Source organism: Rana temporaria, chromosome 6, assembly GCF_905171775.1.
Source record: "Rana temporaria chromosome 6, aRanTem1.1, whole genome shotgun sequence".
In the NCBI taxonomy this organism is placed as follows: domain Eukaryota; kingdom Metazoa; phylum Chordata; class Amphibia; order Anura; family Ranidae; genus Rana; species Rana temporaria.
In genome coordinates this window covers 14157931-14176696 of record NC_053494.1, presented here as the reverse complement: position 1 = coordinate 14176696, position 18766 = coordinate 14157931, and the positions used below count along the sequence as shown (strand labels likewise).

Genomic DNA, 18766 nt, shown 5'->3' with positions numbered 1-18766 from the left:
TCGGTGAAAAGTGTACACACGACCGAGTTTCTCGGCAGAATCCAGCTCCAATCGAGTTTCTGGCTGAATTCTGCCGAGAAACTCGGTCGTGTGTACGGGGCCTCAGACGCGAGTAGAGGAGAGCCGATCGGCTGTTCCTCTGACAGGGGGGTTTGTGCTGATCGATTATTAGCGCAGCCACCCCCAAGGATGCACACACTAGACCACCAGGTATGCCACCCTAGACCACCAGGAATGCCAATCAGTGCCCACAATGGATGCCAATCAGTGCCCACAATGGACATTACTGATTGACAGGCATTGTTTGGCACTTATTGGCATCCATCAGTACAATATATTACAGTACATCTGTGCCGCCTTATCAGTGTCCATCCGTGCAGCCCCATCAGTGAAGGAGAAAACGTACTTATTTTACAAAATTTTGTAACGGAAACAAAAAAAAAGCATTTGTTTTTCCAAATTTTCTGTCTTTTTTTTTTTTTTTTGTAGAAAATAAAAATCCCAGAGGTGATAAAATACCACCAAAAGAAAGCTCTATTTGTGGAAACAAAATGATAAAAAATGAGTTTGGGTACAGTGTAGCATGACCGCGCAATTGTGATTTAAAATGCAACAGCGCTGAAAGCTGAAAATTGGTCTGGGCGGGAAGGTGTATAAGTGCCCGGTATGGAAGTATTTAAATCAGTTGACCCATTGATGGCAAGAAAGAATGTTCAAAGAATATTCTGATGAGAATCTTTGTTGGAACATTTGTATGAAGTTCTAGTAGGGTATGGCCAGCTTGTATGTTATTATGGGTTTCCGTTTATAATTCTGAGAGAGGAATTGTTTTGTACAGAAAACGTGGCATACAGGGGCTCAGTGAAGGTGGTGGTGAAGGTGTGCAAGTGTCTAATGGAGTCACTTAGCTGATAGAAGGACAGATGACCAGAATCATAATCCAAATAGATCCCAACAATCCTCACCGGGGAAAGTGAAGTTAGATCTTTCTGTATATTTTTATGTGCTACTGAAAGTTTATCTTCTAAATATAGAGACCAAAACTTGTTGCTACAACAAACGCCAGATGCCGTCTCTTCTTCTTTCCTCTCTATACTTTGACCAACCACCCCCACCAGCCAATCTTTCCTTCCGCTCAAGTTCACCTCCCAGTAATGTTTCCCCGATGTGAAACTGCGTGTACTTAGCACCTGAAGTGTCTCTGCGAACCTTTCCGGACAATCTGGTCTGTTTTGAGAGACATCAGTATGAGTGACCGACTTGAGATCCTGAGAGATAATAAGAAAATTATTAGCTGTATTAATGTCAAGAAAGACATCGGACTTTTCCATCACTGGGAATGTCCTCTGTAGCTCGGGTTCCATGACACTTTTAGTTATGTGAAGAAGTCCTCTGTGTAACAACAATGAGATAATCGATTCATCCAACCTCCCAACTTCTTTGATATCACTGGTGACATCACCGCTGTTCTGTAGGGTGCGATCACTCCCTGGGTCTTTTCTAAGGACAAGTATTGGGTCTTGGATGTCACACAGGTCCTTTAATTGAGTGATCCTTCTGGACAGTCCATCCTTCTGTGTCTCCATTTGTAGAATTGGACTATCCACTGACTGCGAGATCTGCTCCACCTGTCTGGAGATCTCCGTAAGGACTCCAGACTTTACGTCATCAAACTTTCTTCCAATGACTCCAAACAATTCATGGAATCTCTCGGTGACAAGAGCTGCTTTTCTTTTTTCTTCTGCCATGTGAATTTGTAGATTCTGGATTCTCCTCTTAGTTTCTTCTCTCCCGGAGTTCAGTCTCTCAGCTTTATTCCTCAGAATCTTTTTTTTCTTCTCAGAAGCCTCCAATGGAAGCTCCACTTGATGTCCCATGTGGTCTCCAGCCACCCAGCAGGACATACAGATACCATCCACCGTACAATAATATTCCAAGATTTTTTTATGTACAGAACATTTTCTGTCCGCAGACAAAGCAGTGGGTTCAGATAAAATGTGATCAACCGACTTGGATTTGACATGGGCCAGGAGATGTGCGTCGCACATGGAGGTCTCGCATGGCACACATGTTTTGAATGCTGGTACAGAAGACTCAATGCAGTAAGTACAGAAGATCCCTTGCTTTTCTTGCTTGAGTTGGATAGATCGGAAAATCTCAACAACGTTACACAGCTTTCTGTTCTTCTCCAGCACAGGGCGCTCCTCATACTGCTTTCTGCACTCCGGACACGAATAAACGCCAACCTCTTCTTGATTTCCCAGAGCACTTGCAATACAGAGCTGGCAGAAGACGTGCCCACATTTCAGCGATACGGGCTCCGTATAGAGGTTCAGGCAGATGGAACATTTCAGTTCCTCTCGGAGGTCAGCAAACTCCATTCCTGGGAAAGAAATCTAACTTCAGAAGATGCCCGGTACAGAGGAAAAACAGTGAACGGCCGATAAGTCTCACAGACAGAGCTGAAAAGAAAAGTATTTATAGAAATACTTGGCAGGAAATTAACTTAACTGTTTGGCTTCAGACACATACTTCATTCCCCACTTATGGGAAATGAAAGAATCAATCCCAAATATGGACCTGAATCAAAACGGCATGATCGACTTATTTTTAAATTCTTCTTAAAACATAGATGGCCTATATTAGTCTGAAATAGACAGACAGATCTTGATAATGCTCTCCCTTCTCGAAATGATCAGGATTTTCCAACACATAGTACATGAGATGCTACAATATGTGTGGTATTAATGCATTATAAGGACTATTCCCTATTTCCATAAAAAAAAAGTAAAGGTTAAAGGGGTTGTAAAGGTTTGTTATTACATTTTTTAAATAGGTTCCTTTAAGCTAGTGCATTGTTGGTTCACTTACCTTTTCCTTCCATTTCCCTTCTAAATGTTTTTTTTCTTTGTCTGAATTTCTCACTTTCTGTTTCTCCTCAGTAAGCTTAACACCATCATCCAAGCCGTTCTGGCTGGGGGTTAGTCAGCCAGAACAGCTTACTGAGGAGGAACAGGAAGTGAGAAATTCAGACAAAGAAAAAAAACATTTAGAAGGGAAATGGAAGGGAAATGGAAGGAAAAGGTAAGTGAACCAACAATGCACTAGCTTAAAGCGGTGGTTCACCCTAAAATCCACTTTCTGTCACTAGATCCAGCATACTGCTGACATCTGCAGTATGCTGGATTTTTTTTTCTTTTTTTTTGTACTTATCGTTTTATCCGTATGTCTGCTCCGGCCCGAGCGGCGTATCCTTCCGGGTATAGGCGTTCCTAAGTAAAGCGCAGTTGATTGACGGGCTTGGATAGCACGTCACACCTTCCGGAAATAGCCGACGTGACTCTCGGCTGCTTACGGCGCTATACGGCGCCTGCCGTGTAGAGCTGACTGCGCAGGCGCCGTAAATTGCCGAGAGTCACGTCGGCTATTTCCGGAAGGTGTGACGCGCTATCCAAGCCCGTCAATCAACTGCGCTTTACTTAGGAACGCCTATACCCGGAAGGATACGCCGCTCGGAGCCGGAGCAGACATACGGATAAAACGATAAGTACAAAAAAAAATCCAGCATACTGCAGATGTCAGAAAGTGGATTTTAGGGTGAACCCCCGCTTTAAAGGAACCCATTTAAAAAATTAATAAAAGAACCTTTACAACTCCTTTAACCTTTACTTTTTTATATGGAAATAGGGAATGGTCATTATAATGTATTAATACCACACATATTGTAGCATCTCATGTATTATGGGTTAGAAAATACTGATCATTTCGAGAAGGGAGAGCATTGTCAAGATCTGTCTGTCTAGAAGGGAAATCGAACGGAAAAGGTAAGTGAATCAACAATGCACTAGCTTAAAGGAACCTATTTAGAAAATTAAAAATGAACCTTTACAACCCCTTTAATACATACAGTCAAATGCCAATATTTGGGCAGTCCCTGCTCAGAAAAGTTTTTCTAGTTTTTGTCAGGTTTATCTGGTTTTGTGCCTACTCCCAACATCTATGAGCTTCTCCAAACAGCTGAGTGAGGTTCCAAAGGATCTTGAGGACTTATAGTTGGGGGCGGAAGAAAGAGTAAAAACATATAGTTGAGATGTGTTTTACCTTTTTCTTAAAGCGGGGGTTCACCCATAGAGAACACATTTTCCCCTTAGCTTCATGCTCGTTTTGTCTAGGGGAATCGGCTAGTTGTTTTAAAATATGACCTGTACTTACCGTTTACGAGATGCATCTTCTCCGCCGCTTCCGGGTATGGGCTGCGGGACTGGGCGTTCCTTCTTGATTGACAGTCTTCCGAGAGGCTTCCGACGGTCGCATCCATCGCGTCACGATTTTCCAAAAGAAGCCGAACGTCGGTGCGCAGGCTCAGTATAGAGCCGCACCGACGTTCGGCTTCTTTCGGCTACTAGTGACGCGATGGATGCGACCGTCGGAAGCCTCTCGGAAGACTGTCAATCAAGAAGGAACGCCCGCTCCCGAAGACCCATACCCGGAAGCCGACGGAGAAGATGCATCGCGAAAACGGTAAGTACGGCTCATATTTTAAAACAAATAGCCGATTCCCCTAGACAAAACGAGCATGAAGCTAAGGGGAAAAGAGAAAAAAAAAACTAATTGGGTGAACTCCCGCTTTAAAGTGGTTGTAAACCCTTCACAACCACTTTAACCTACAGGTAAGTCTAGATTAAGGCTTACCTGTAGGTGCTTGAAATATCTCCTAGACCTACACCATCTAGGAGATATTTGCAATTTCCCTGAACGATGCCTTCTACTGCGCGTGTGCGCATATGTATATATATATATATATATATATGTTACATATGAATGTCATTATCTCATACAAACTTAGAACCTTGTATGGCACACATTAATTTCTGCTAACTTCAGCAATATGTTATCCAAAATAAGATACTAGCTCAGAGAGTCATATGGAGGTTGATTGACAAGCCCACATGTAACACTCCATACTTAAAGTAATGTGCTGATCATGTAATGTCACACATATTAACTTCAACTACAATAAAGTAACTATATACTAATACATATTGATATGACTGAGACTTCACTAAACTAACTTAACAAGATATGAACAAATATATTATTTATCTCACTACATAAATACTGGTCTACCAATGTAGACCAGAGTACTCTCTCTTCTCTCTCCCGTCTCTCTCTTCTCCCTCATGTCTCTCTCTTCTCTCCTGTCTCTCTCTTCTCTCCTGTCTCTCTCATCTTTCTTCTCTCTCTCTCCTGCCTCTCTCTTCTCTCGCTCTCTCTCTCTCTCCTCTCGCTCTCTCTTCCCTCTCTCTCCTGTCTCTCTCCTGCCTCTCTCTTCCCTCTCTCCCGTCTCTCTTCTCTTTCCTGTCTCTCTCTCTCCTCCCTCTCTTCTGTCCAGTGTCTCTCTTCTCTCTCTCTCCTGTCTCCCTCATCTTTCTTCTCTCTCTCTCTTCTCTTTCCTGTCTCTCTCTTCTCTCTCCTCTTTCTCCTCTCTCTTCTCTTTCCTGTCTCTCTCGTCTCGCTCTCCTGTCTCTCACGTCTTTCTTCTCTTTCCTCTCTCTCTCTCCTCTCTCTCTTGTCTCTCTCTTATCAGTCTCTCCTGTCTCTCTCTTATCAGTCTCTCCTGTCTCTCTCTTCTCTCTCCTGTCTCTATTGTCTTTCTTCTCTCTCTCTCTCTTCTCTCTCCTGTCTCTCTCCTGTCTCTCTCTCTCCACTCTCCCCTGTCTCTTTTCTCTCTCTCTCTCTCTATGCTGTTTGAACATGAAACTCATTCCTTGCCTTTTACAAGAAACAGATAGAACTATGTTGTAAGAAATCAGCTGACAATCTCGAAACTGGTGAAATTAGTTTCACATTTAGAAAGCAGGGGGGGGGGGGGGGTTTGGTACTTTAAATGAGGTGCAGAAACATGTTTATGAGGTATGCTTTGTTTATATGCCAATTAAACAAATTTACAATTTCTCCCGCCACGTGTCTTGTGCCTCACTCAAAGTCCCAAAAAAAAAACATTCTTATTTGAGTTTTACATTTAGATATGTTCACCGAATGACATTAAAACCATTTTCATTTTTGTAGCTGCGGTGCAATTCTCTTCTACAATGTAAACGGTGGCAGTTTTATCCATCTGACCAGGTCTTGGGTGTTCCACTTTTTTTTTTCCCCAGATAGCTTCCTTTCCCTTAGTGCAGTCCTCCTTCACTTACCTCATCCTTCCATTTTGCTTTTAAATGTCCTTATTTCTCCTGAGAAATCCTCACTTCCTGTTCTTCTGTCTGTAACTCCACACAGTAATGCAAGGCTTTCTCCCTGGTGTGGACTGTCGTGCTCGCCCCCTCCCTTGGACTACAGGAGAGTCATGACGCTCTCTACGTTGCAGATAGAGAAAGGAGCTGTGTGTTAGTGGGCGTCCTGACTTTCCTGTAGTCCAAGGAATGTAATGGAAGGATGAGGTAAGTGAAGGAGGAGGTATTTAGGGGGAAAAAATGTACCTTTACAATCCCTTTAAGGTGTGCTATAGGATTCTAGAGAAAGGTAGGACAGTTTTCTTATTTGTACAAGCAGTGCAGTAACAGAGGGAGGATGGAGTGTAATAAAAGAACATGCCTGGAGAAATATTTGGTTTAAAATTTGTTTATTTGCTTACATATATAAATACAAATATACAGTAATCATTAATGTCAAAAAGTACATGGACAAAAAACAATAAACTGTCTTTCCTTGCCCCGACACTAAGGATAAATTCTATATGACACAATGAGTGAAATCATTCAACAATCTTAATATTATACAAAGAGAACATTTTAAAAGATTTTAGTCATTACCTTGATTGTAATTGGTAAAATCCTTTTTTTCTGTGTTTCTATATTGATTAATAAAGAAGATTTTTTTTTTGTTGCATCATTAAGATTGTAGAACAAATTCACTAATTTGGTCATCCAGAATATATCATTATGTCCTGTACACACGAGCGGAAATTCCGACAAGAAAACCGTGTTTTTTTTCCCAACGGAATTTTGGCTCAAACTTGTCTTGCATACACACGGTCACACAAATCTTGTAGAAAATCCCGAGCGCCAAGAACGCGGTGACGTACAACATTTACGACGAGCCGAGATCAATGAAGTTCAATAGGCAGTTCTGCTCTTCTACTTGATTCTGAGCAATCAAGTTTTTTTTTTGTGCATCGGAAATTGCATACAGACGATCGAAATTTCCGACAAGAACCTTTTCCGTTGGAAAAATATAGAACCTGCTCTCAATCTTTTGTTGGCGGAAATTCCGACAGCAAAAGTCCGATGGAGTATACACACGGTTGGAATTTTCGACCAAAAGCTCACATCGGACTTTTCTTGTCGGATTTTCCGATCGTGTGTATGCCGCAATGAGAAAAACACTTTGATATTGAATTTAGAATAGTCCGTCTTTAGGGGACTCGGGGTGACACCGGGTTTTATATTATTGGTTCAAATGGTTTGAACCACCACAACCCTGAAAATCAATAGGTTATTGTCAAGTTTGCTTGTATTTTTAACCAACAGGAAAGTTCAGGAGTTAGTATAGAGGAGAATTTGCTTGACTTGACATGTCCGATCTTTTGGACTCTTGTGGTTCATTTTGAGATTACTTGCAAAGATCAACATTTTTAACAATGATTATACAATTCAGTTTTGAGTTAAAAGGAAGCAACTAAAGTAACTTAGCAAGGTTAGCAGAAATCTTACTATATTCTACGGCTAACAATTGCACTAAAAGTAACACTCACAAGATTATATGACTAATAATCAACTTAAAATATATCTATGAGCAAAAAAAGAGTATACAATTGAGAATAAGCTCAGTGATTAGCAAGGTTAGTAGAAAACATACTATGTCAAACGTTATACATACTTGACATATAGAGTACTTGTATATATTTTTTAAATTTGCTTAACTTGAAATGTCAATTCTTGTGACAGGTTCACTTTAAAGCCCTGTACACACGCGCCAGATGTTGGCCGATATCGGTCAGTTCAATAAAAAACAGCTGATATTCAGCCCATGTGTGTGTATGGCAGCCGGTCTGACAGAAGCTGAGCGTTGGGCCGGCTACTGATGGACAAGCATGCTGGAAAACCAGCAGCCGACTGGCTTCTGATCAACCCTCCCAGACAATGGCTGAGAGCCCTGGCCGGGGGGCCCCCCATCAGAACACAATTGCTCAGTGGGGGAGATCGCTGCACTGACATCAGATCGTTAGTACAGTGGCTCCGACTGGAGCTGACAGTTTTTGCCTCACAAGTACCATGAATGCAGCCTCACAAGTACCATGAATGCAGCCTCACCATTGACATGAATGCAGCCTCTGAATGTGTGGCGCTCAGGGATTCGTTGGGAGCTACAAAAGAGATGTATATCCAAATTACCAGTGGGACCGCATTGAACCGAAACGCGTGCCGCAATTGGCCCCCGGGACGGACTTTGGACATGCCTGGACTATGGGATGTGCAGTGTATATGACCGAAACTAACATACACTGCTCATTCCAAACAAACAGAAGTGTGGGGGGAAAAGGAGAGGGTTGGGAGCTCACGTAGGATGTTACAGAGAGGCAGAAAAACACAGCAAGAAATAATTTCATGAAAAATAGATTGCTGGGCCCTTGAGTAATAGACCTATATGGATTATTGTTTGAAAAAATACAGATATTGTTTAGTGTCACTTTAAGCTTTGCCCCTCTGGTAAACTGAATAGGTGATATGACACTGGAGAGCTCAGCACTAAGGTGATACATTGTTACTATATTATTCTTATGGTGGAATCTTTAAACACAAAGAAAGCAGCATGGAGGGGTTCAGTGAAGGTGGTGGTGAAGGTGTGGAGGTGTCTGATGGGGTCACACAACTGGTAGAAGGAAAGACGTCCCTCATCATAATCCAGACAAATCCCGACTGTCTTTAGAGAAGATTTGGAGACTATTGTTATACCTGAGTTGTTGTGCTTTGTAAAGAGAGTGTCTCTTTGGGTCAGACCCCAGGATTTGTCATTATAACCTATATAAGATTCATTTCCATCTATCTTCCTCTCTATACTGTGATTGGCCACCCCAACCAGCCATTTCTTCGCTCCGCTCACATCCACCTCCCAGTAATGTCTCCCTGATGAGAAGCTCTTTGTACTTATTACTTGTCTGGATGTAAACCTCTCAGGAACATCCAGTCTATTCTCTGGTTTATTGGTGAAAGTAGCCGATTTCAGATCCTGTGATATAATAATGCGATTATTGGCTGTTTTTATATCCAATAAGATGTCTGATTTCTCCATCATTGTGAATTGTATCTTTATCTTCATATCTTTCAGACTGTCAGTAAAGTGGAGAAGTCCTCTGTGGAGCATTTCTGAGATCATTCCTTCATCCAGACATCCGGCATCTCTGACATCACCACTCCTAGGAATGATGTCATCACTGATAATGTCTTTCTTTAGCACAGTTAATGGATCTGTGATGTCACATACAGCCTCCATTTCATTAATTTTCCTGGACAGCTCCTCCTTCTGTGTCTCCAGCTTCTGGATCATATCACAGACTGACTGGGAGATCTTCTCCTCCTGTCTGGAGACCTCAGTCAGGACTTTCTTCTCTTCATCATCCAGATGTCTCCTGATGTCTCTAAAAAGCTCAGTGACTCTCCCGGGGACATAATTTGCTTTTCTTTTCTCTCCCGTCCTGTGATTTTCCAGATTCTGGATTCTCTTCTCAGTCTCTTGTCTCTCATTGGTCAGTTTCTCCGTGACATCTTTCAGTTTTTCTTTCTTCTTCTCAGAGGCCTCATTCAGAAGCTCCACTTGGTGTCCTTTGTGGTCTCCGGCCACCCAGCAGGACATACAGATACAGGCATTGGCCTCTGTGCAGTAATATTTCAGGATCTCTTTGTGTATGGAGCATTTTCTGTCATCAAATGATGTGGTGGGATCAGATAATATGTGATCCACTGACTTGCTGTGATTTCTTAGGTGCATATCACAAAATGAGGCCTCACATAGCAGACATGATTTCGTCGCTGGTACAGAAGTATTACAGTATGTACAGAAGACCTCTGTGTCCTCCGGGTGAGCAGATCTGAAATTATCCACAATGTTACACAACTTCCTGTTCTTCTCCAGCGGAGGGCGCTCTGTATACTGCTCTCTGCACTCTGGACAGGAATAAATAGCAGACTTCTGCGTATCCAGCGCGGTCCCTATACAATCCCGGCAGAAGTTGTGTCCACATTTCAGTGATACCGGCTCCTTATAAAGGCTCAGGCAGATGGAGCAGCTCAGCTCCTCTCTCAGGCTAGAAGTCGCCATTCTGGTGAAAAAATAATCTTCTTCTTCTACAACTTGGTTCAGAAGAGAAGCTGGGAGCGGCTGATCTGTCCCGTACACGGAGGTGAATGTGAAAGTATTTCTGTGAACGCTTATAAGGAAGTGAGCATCATACAAAACAAGATCCTCCCTGTTCACTTAACCCTATATTTCTTCTAGTTTGATTCGGCAACTCTACATGGTATTGGTTGAGGAGGAATCTTATATTATTTGCTAAAGGCCTCGTGCACACGGGGCGTTATTCTATGTGTCCATGTACACACAGGCTTTTAGGAGCTGTAAATGACATAGGTGTTTTCAAGCTGCTAAAAAAACAGGGTCAGTGCGTTCTGAGGACCGGCGTTAGAGCTGTAAAAATGTTTGACGCTAGTAAAAGCTGCTAAACGCGGCTTGAAGCTGGAGACAGCCGCGTTCAGCCTCGTCAAGCGTTTATTTTTTGACATGTCAAAACCAATGGTTTCCTATGAGAGCCCATTGATTTGTACAGAAGTTGCACCAGAAGTTGGATCGTGACGATCCCATTTGTGGTGCGGCTTGTGCGCTGAGGATCTTGAAGGGGAACCCCTCACCAAAATGAAAAAAATAAAATTGCGCGGAATTCCCCCCCAAAGACGATACCAGACCCTTATCGGAGCATGCAGCCCATGGGTCAGGAAAGGGGGGGCGGCGCCAGGCCATGTGCCCTCGACATGGGGAGGTGGGTACTTTGTGATGTGACAAGGGCCTCTTCCCGACATTCCTGGCCATTGGTTGTCAGGGTCTGCGGGCGGGGGGGGCTTATCGGAATCTGGAAGCCCACTTTAACAAGGGGGCCCCCAGATCCTGGCCCCTCCACCCTATGTGAATGACTAAGGGGTACATTGCACCCCTACCCATTCACCCGAAAAAAAGTGTCAAAAATAAAATCAGTTCTAGCACCCTGGAGTTTAGACAGGGTTGCGCCTCACAAATTTACTTGCCAGAAATAATTACCTTGGTTGATTGTTAGAGATCTATTAATTTTTCCCAAAGTTTGGCCTTCTCTTCTACCACTAGGTGGCCGGATACTTTGGTGGTACTAGATACAAGAAGTATATACAGAACCCACTATATACAGAAGGATGTCCGCTATCTCTGGTCCTGGAGGTTCTCATTAGATTGAAGGAGGCCTGGGACCTTGATACACAGTACACTGTTTTTTATTAAAGCAGCTCCGACGTATATTCTCCCCTCTCCAGTAAAGTCTTCTCCCCTCTCTGGTTCTTCTCTTCTCTCTGCTGATGTCTTCTCCCCTCTCTGGTTCTTCTCCCTCCTCCGCTGATGTCTTCTCTCTCTGGTTCTTCTCCCTCCTCTGCCGATGTCTTCTCCCCTCTCTGGTTCTTCTCCCTCCTCCACCGATGTCTTCTCCCCTCTCTGGTTCTTCTCCCTCCTCCGCTGATGTCTTCTCCCCTCTCTGGTTCTTCTCCCTCCTCCGCTGATGTCTTCTCCCCTCTCTGGCTCCTCTCTAGGGTTGTCCCGATACCGATACCAGTATCGGGAGTACTCGTACTCCCGCTAATACCGCCGATACTAGAATAGAATACTTCCCCCCCCCCCCCACAAGGTTAATCACCGCGGCGCGGGGAACATTACAGACAGCTTTCGTTTGAATAGCCGCGCATAGACACTCCCCCTTGGGCGTGAGAATTGACCCAGAGCTGAAGTGGTTAAACTAATAACCTCTAAACCAGTCAAAAAATCCACTCACCTGGTCGCATTTTGCGAGTGGATTTTGAGGGCTTGCAAGTGTGGGCTGCCTGGGAGCGGAGGGGCGAACACCGCCGACAGCCTGGATTGTATGGGAGCCTTTCTCCCAGCGATCGTAGGGGAAGAGAGAGGAGAGCCGCCACCTGGTTGATTAGAGCGAATAGCTCTATGTTCCCCGCCGTGCACTGTCCTTTAAGCCCCTCCCCCTTGTTCAGGGAACTTTGATAGACAGATCACCTGTCCCAGGAATGGACAGGTGATCTGTCTATCAATGTTCCCCGGACAAGGGGGAGGGGCTGTATATGACAGCGCGCGGCGGGGAACACCTAGCTATTGAAATGAAAGCCGTTATGTCCCCGTAGCTCTAATCAACCAGGTGGCGGCTCTCCTCCCATGCACAGGTAGGCTGCATTGGGGGACACAGGCTGCTCTGGGGGACACTGGCAGACACAGACTGCACGGGGGGACACAGGCTGCACTGGGGGATACGGCCAGGCTGCATTGGTGGACAAAGTTGTTGTTAATATTTAATGTTACTTAATTCTGCATACAACATTTAAAGGATCACTAAAGGAAAAAAATGTTTTTGCTGAAATGACTGTTTACAGGGTATAGAGACATAAAAGTTAACTGATTCCTTTTAAAAATGATTAAAAAATGATTAAATTCAATCATATAATGTGCCTGTAGTTTCACTTTCGTTTTTAAACTGGTTTCATGTTTATGTGAAGTAAAGAGACACACAGAACAAAAACAAACAAATCCAGGGCAGTGTTTTGTTTTTAAAATTAATCTGATTGGTTCTGTTTTAGACACACAGTAATGACAGCTTAGAGACCATCGTGAAAAGCTCCCAGTATGGTGGTTATAAGGAGCCAGACAACCAGGAAGTGTGGAGATCACAGCAGTTTTACAGCAACATCAAAGCAAAAACGAGCAATGAGGACATGAAACCAGTATTGCAGTAAGGTAAAGGAAGCTATTTAGCTAAAAAAAAAAATTTCCTTTAGTGACCCTTTAAGTGTTATTTCATGAGATAATTTACGAGAGTGTGTTTAGGGGCGGAGCAGGGTAGGGGTTGGGCAGGGAAACTAGTGGCGAGTAACCCTTGAGGCCTGGCTAGTAGCTCAGGACTTGAAATCTTGAGCCCTGCTTAGGGGGTATATCTGTCTGCAGTTGCAGCCTGGGAACCTGCCTCCCTTGCCTCTCTTCCAATGCAATGGAAGTTGGGATGAATAATATTAATTCTATCCTAAAAGAATATATTCAGACAAGTGGGACAATCTGGTCTGCATGGCGAGAGTCTATACTGTCCCCCACAAACCAACACTATTTCTAGCACACACCAGAGGGTGCTACATTTGTTATAGAGACACAACTCTCTTATACATAGTGGGCCAAATCCACAAAAGGGATACGCCGTCGTATCCCTGTTCCTAACTATGGAACTGATCCACAGAATCAGTTTCCCATAGTTAGGCAGAAGATCCGGCATGTGTAAGGGACTTACACTGCCGTATCTTAGGATGCAGTACCGCATCCGCCGCTGGGGGCATTTTGTGTCGAAATGCGGCCTCGGGTATGCAAATTAGCACTTACGGAGTTCCACAAAGCTTTTACGCTTTGTTTTTTCTCTGTAAGTTTTAGTTTGCATACGCAAACTTAGGGCTGCTTTTACAAGGTGTAAAGTTAGTACACCATGTAAAAGCAGACCTTTCTGTCCAGCGATGCGATTTTTTTTTAATTTAGAATTTTTTTTTTTTTCCGCCGTATCTTTTTTTTTCCCCCGACGCAACTTTATTAAACCGTCGCAATCCACAAAGCTCGGCGTAACGTAATTTCGCGCTATGCACGTCGGGAAAATGACGTCACGAGCATGCGCAGTACGGCCGGCGCGGGAGCGCGCCTAATTTAAATGGGAATCGCCCCCATGAAAATAGGAACGCCTTGCGCCGGCGGAATTTAAGTTACACAGCCCAAAATTTCTAGGTAAGTGCTTTGTGGATCGGGCACTTGGGTAGAAATTTTAAAGCAGTGTAACTTAAATGGAAACAAATAAGTTACGCCGGATCTTTGTGGATTTGGCCCATATATCCTAGTTCTGGCTAACTCGGACCATACAAATGTAAAAATAACTCTTCTGTCTGGCTAAGTCCTTTATAAGGATTAGCTGTGATTTAGTCTGAACCTGGGCTGGACCAAACCCAGGAGGAAGCTGTCATTCCTCCCCAATCAACTGTGTTCAGTTCATTCCCCCGCACCATAGCTGCACATACACAAAGAGGTGTGCTGTCAGCTCACAGCATTTTTGTAGCTTGAGTGGTATCAGCCCTGCCAGGTGTCTTTTGCTAATTTTCTCAACCACTCCTTTCATCACAATAGATGTCCACAAATATTTCTGTAGTTCAAGCAAAGAAGTAGGAGGGATAATTAGGCTCCTTGAGATAACACAGGAAATATGCACAGGTCATCTATGAATTTCAAATCTTATCAGCAGGTATGTTTTGCATTGTGGTCACATAGAGCTTGTAGCACCATTTAAAGCTGGTGAATAAAAATTACCCCGCCGGGGGTTCACAGTATGGGAGCAGGTATCTGTTCACTGATCCAAAAGTGTAGATATACCCAAGTAAGAGGCCACTCAAGCGACGTCTTACTGAAGTCTTTTTTTGCAATTAACAAATATAAGAAAATCTGAGAATATATCGAACAGTCCAAAAGATAACACGTAAGAGAAATGTATTGTTAGGCTGTACATACACTTTAAATGATCAAACATGTAAGATTCACTATTTAAAGCATTTTGCTAAAACTAATCACCAGAGTACATAAATCTTGAAATTTTCGAGCCAAAACCTTCAGTACTGCCCAGTCCTCACCAACTCTGTGGTCTCCTGTCCTGTGGGGGGCAATGTGTTGTGTGGGGGGCTCCTGTACTGGGGTGGAGCTCTGTACTTTGTGGAGAAGCTCTGTACTGTGGGAGTTCCATACTGTGGTGGAGGCTATGTACCATGTAGGTGGGCTCCTATACTGTGGTGGGGACTATGAACCATATGGATGGGTTCCTGTGGTGGGGGGCTATGAACCATGTGGGTTGGTTCCTGTACTGTTTGTGGGCTCTGTATTGTGGTGGGGGGCTATGTACTATGTGGATGGGTTCCTGTACTATTTGTGGGCTCTGTACTGTGGTGGGGGGCTTTGTACTGTGTGGGTGGGCTCCTGTTCTGTGTGGGAGCTCTGTACTGTGGTGGGGGCTATGTACCATGTGGATGGGTTCCTGTACTGTTTGTGGGCTCTGTATTATGGTGGTGGGGGGGGGGGGGCTATGTACTATGTGGGTGGGCTCCTGTACTGTTCGCGGGCTCTGTTATGTGGTGGGCTCCTTTACTGTGGTGGGAGCTATGTACTATGTAGGTAGGCCCCTGTACTGTGGTGGGGGGCTGTGTACCATGTGGGTGGGCTCCTGTTCTGTGTGGGGGCTCTGTACTGTGGTGGGGCTATGTACTATGTGGGTAGACTCTAACTGTTTGTGGGCTCTGTATTGTGATGGGGGCTATTTACTATGTGGATGGGCTCCTGTACTGTGGTGGGCTATGTACCATGTGGGTTGGCTCCTGTACTGTGTGTGTGTGGGCTCTGTACTGTGGTGGGGGGGCTGTGTACCATGTGAGTAGGAGCCTGTACGGTGTGGTGGCTATGTACTTTGCGTGGGGGGCTGTGTACCATGTGGGTGGGCTCTTGTGATGTGTGGGGGCTCTGTACTGTGGTGGAGGGCTATGTACCATGTGGGTAGGCTCATGTACTGTTTTTGTGGGCGCCCTCTGTACTGTGGGGTTTGGGGAATTATTCTCTGGGACCCTGAGAAAAACAGCCTTGAGTATGGTCATAGTTTCAAGATTTTATATATTTGAAACTGATTTTACCTCATCAGTGCATTATAAACAAAATTAAAATGCATTTGTTCCCCGATACTGAGATTTCAGGAGCAAATATCTATCTAATTGATATAAAAAAGGTCCCTCTTGTAAATTGAATAGGTGATCTAGCTCTGGAGAGCCCAGAACAAGCGTTATGGCAGGTACACACGGTCGGAATTTCTGTCGGAATTTCCGATGGACTTGGATAGAGAGCAGGTTTTCTATTTTTCCGTTGGAAAGTCCGACCGTGTGTACGCGGCGTTATACATTCTTATTACATTATTCTAATGATGGAATTTTCAAACACAAAGAAAGCAGCATAGAGGGGTTCGGTGAAGGTGGTGGTGAAGGTGTGGAGGTGTCTGATGGGGTCACACAGCTGGTAGAAGGAAAGACGTCCCTCATCATAATCCAGATAGATCCCAACTGTCTTTAAAGAAGAGTTGGAGTCCAATTTTTTAACAGAGTCTTTGTGCCGGGCTTGGAGACCAGTTCTTTGGGTCAGACCCCATGATTTATCATTGTAACCTATGAAAGATTCAACTCCCTCCGTCTTCCTCTCTATGCTCTGAGTGGCCACTCCAACCAGCCATTCTGTTGCTCCGCTCACATCCACCTCCCAGTAGTGTCTACCCAATGAGAAGCTTTCTGTACTCAATACCTGTCGAACTGTAAACCTCTCGGGATCATCCGGTTTGTTTTCTGGTTTATTGCTACCAGCAGCTGATTTGAGATTTTTCGATATAAAAGTGCGATTGCTGGCTGTTTTTTTATCCAGTAGGATGTCTGAGGTCTCCATTATTGTGAATTGCCTCTTTGTCTTCAGATCCATCAGACTGTCGGTAAAGTGGAGAAGTCCTCTGTGGAGCATCTGTGAGATCATTCCTTCATCCAGACATCCGGCATCTCTTACATCACCACTCCTAGGAATGATGTCATCACTGATCACTTCTTTTTTGAGCACAGTTAATGGATCTGAAATCTTACGCAAGTCCTCAACTTCATTAATTTTTCTGGACAACTCATTCTTCATTGTCTCCAACTTCTGGAACAGACCACAGACTGACTGAGAAATCTCCTCCTTCTGTCTGGAGACCTCAATCAGGACTCTCTTCTCTACATCATCCAGATGTCTCCTGATGTCTCTAAACAGCTCAGTGACTCTCTTGGTGACATCGGCTGCTTTTCCTTTCTCTCCCGTCCTGTGATTTCCCAGATTCTGGATTCTCTTTTCGGTTTCTTGTTTCTCAGTGTTCAGTTTCTCAATAACATCTTTCAATTTCTCTTTCTTCTTCTCAGAGGCCTCATTCAGAAGGTCCACCTGGTGTCCTCGATGTTCTCCAGCCACCCAGCAGGACATACAGATACAGGCGCTGTCCTCTGTGCAGTAATATTTCAGGATTTCTTGGTGTATTGAGCATTTTCTGCCATCAAATGATGTGGTGGGATCAGTTAAAACGTGATGCACTGACTTGCTGTGATTGTTTAAGTGCATATCACAAAATGAGGCCTCACAATGTAGACATGTTTTAGTAGCTGGTACAGGAGGATTACAATACGTACAGAAGACCTCCGGGTGAGAAGATCTTATATTATCCACAATGTTACACAACTTCCTGTTCTTCTCCAGCGGAGGGCGCTCTGTATACTGCTCTCTGCACTCTGGACAGGAATAACTGGTAGATTTCCTCTCCTGTGTATCCAGCACAGTCACTATACAATCCCGGCAGAAGTTGTGTCCACATTTCAGTGATACGGGCTCCTTATAAAGGCTCAGGCAGATGGAGCAGCTCAGCTCCTCTCTCAGACTAGAAGTCGCCATTCTAGGGAAACAATAGAACTTTTGCTACAACTTGGAACAGAAGAAAAGCTGGGAGCGTCTGATCTCTCCCGTACAGGACACGGAAATGAATGTGAAAGCAATTCTGGGAATGCTCCTCAGGAAGTGAGCGTCATGTGAAAGGGGATCCTCCCAGTTCACTTAACCCTTTATGTGCTCTGGTTTGACACAGCGACTCTACATGATAATGGTTGAGGAGGTCTCCTATATTACAGGCTTCCCATCCAGCGTACACATCCTGGACTGGAAGCAGTTAAACCAGAATATTGAAACTAACCCGTGAAAGTAATCAGCGCTTTAGTGACGTGAAGGAAAAATGTCCCTGTCTGTGGTGTGACTGGAAGCAAAAAGGTCCCTGCGTCTGTGGGGTGACTGGAAGCAAAAAGGTCCCTGCGTCTGTGGGGTGACTGGAAGGAAAAAGGTCCCTGCGTCTGTGGGGTGACTGGAAGGAAAAAGGTCCCTGCGTCTGTGGGGTGACTGGAAGCAAAAGGGTCCCTGCGTCTGTGGGGTGACTGGAAGCAAAAGGGTCCCTGCGTCTGTGGTGTGACTGGAAGGAAAAAGGTCCCTGCGTCTGTGGGGTGACTGGAAGGAAAAAGGTCCCTGCGTCTGTGGGGTGACTGGAAGGAAAAAGGTCCCTGCGTCTGTGGGGTGACTGGAAGGAAAAAGGTCCCTGCGTCTGTGGGGTGACTGGAAGGAAAAAGGTCCCTGCGTCTGTGGGGTGACTGGAAGGAAAAAGGTCCCTGCGTCTGTGGGGTGACTGGAAGGAAAAAGGTCCCTGCGTCTGTGGGGTGACTGGAAGGAAAAAGGTCCCTGCGTCTGTGGTGTCGCTGAAGGGAAAATTGGCCTCGACATAGATGAGTCCAGCCAAATCCACCTTTTAGTAGGGGAGGGGTCACAATCAATCCCTGCAGAATTTAACCCTTAATATGGAGCCATCATGGACCTT

The 18766-nt window shown here is 44.5% G+C and overlaps 3 protein-coding genes across 3 annotated transcripts; all 3 read right to left on the bottom strand.

Annotated features, from left to right (window-relative positions):
* Positions 1–779: 779 nt before the first annotated feature.
* LOC120942600 (E3 ubiquitin-protein ligase TRIM11-like) lies at positions 780–2573 on the bottom strand. Its single transcript, XM_040355574.1, has one exon. It carries the CDS (start codon positions 2379–2381, stop codon positions 792–794), a length of 1590 nt encoding a protein of 529 aa, XP_040211508.1. The 5' UTR covers positions 2382–2573; the 3' UTR covers positions 780–791.
* A 5753-nt stretch (positions 2574–8326) lies between these two features.
* Positions 8327–11085, bottom strand: LOC120943152 (E3 ubiquitin-protein ligase TRIM39-like). Its single transcript, XM_040356287.1, has one exon. The coding sequence runs from the start codon at positions 10318–10320 to the stop codon at positions 8770–8772; it is 1551 nt and encodes a 516-aa protein (XP_040212221.1). The 5' UTR covers positions 10321–11085; the 3' UTR covers positions 8327–8769.
* Positions 11086–16210: 5125 nt separating this feature from the next.
* Positions 16211–17909, bottom strand: LOC120943153 (E3 ubiquitin-protein ligase TRIM39-like). The gene has a single exon (XM_040356288.1). It carries the CDS (start codon positions 17800–17802, stop codon positions 16255–16257), a length of 1548 nt encoding a protein of 515 aa, XP_040212222.1. The 5' UTR covers positions 17803–17909; the 3' UTR covers positions 16211–16254.
* Between the last annotated feature and the right edge of the window lie 857 nt (positions 17910–18766).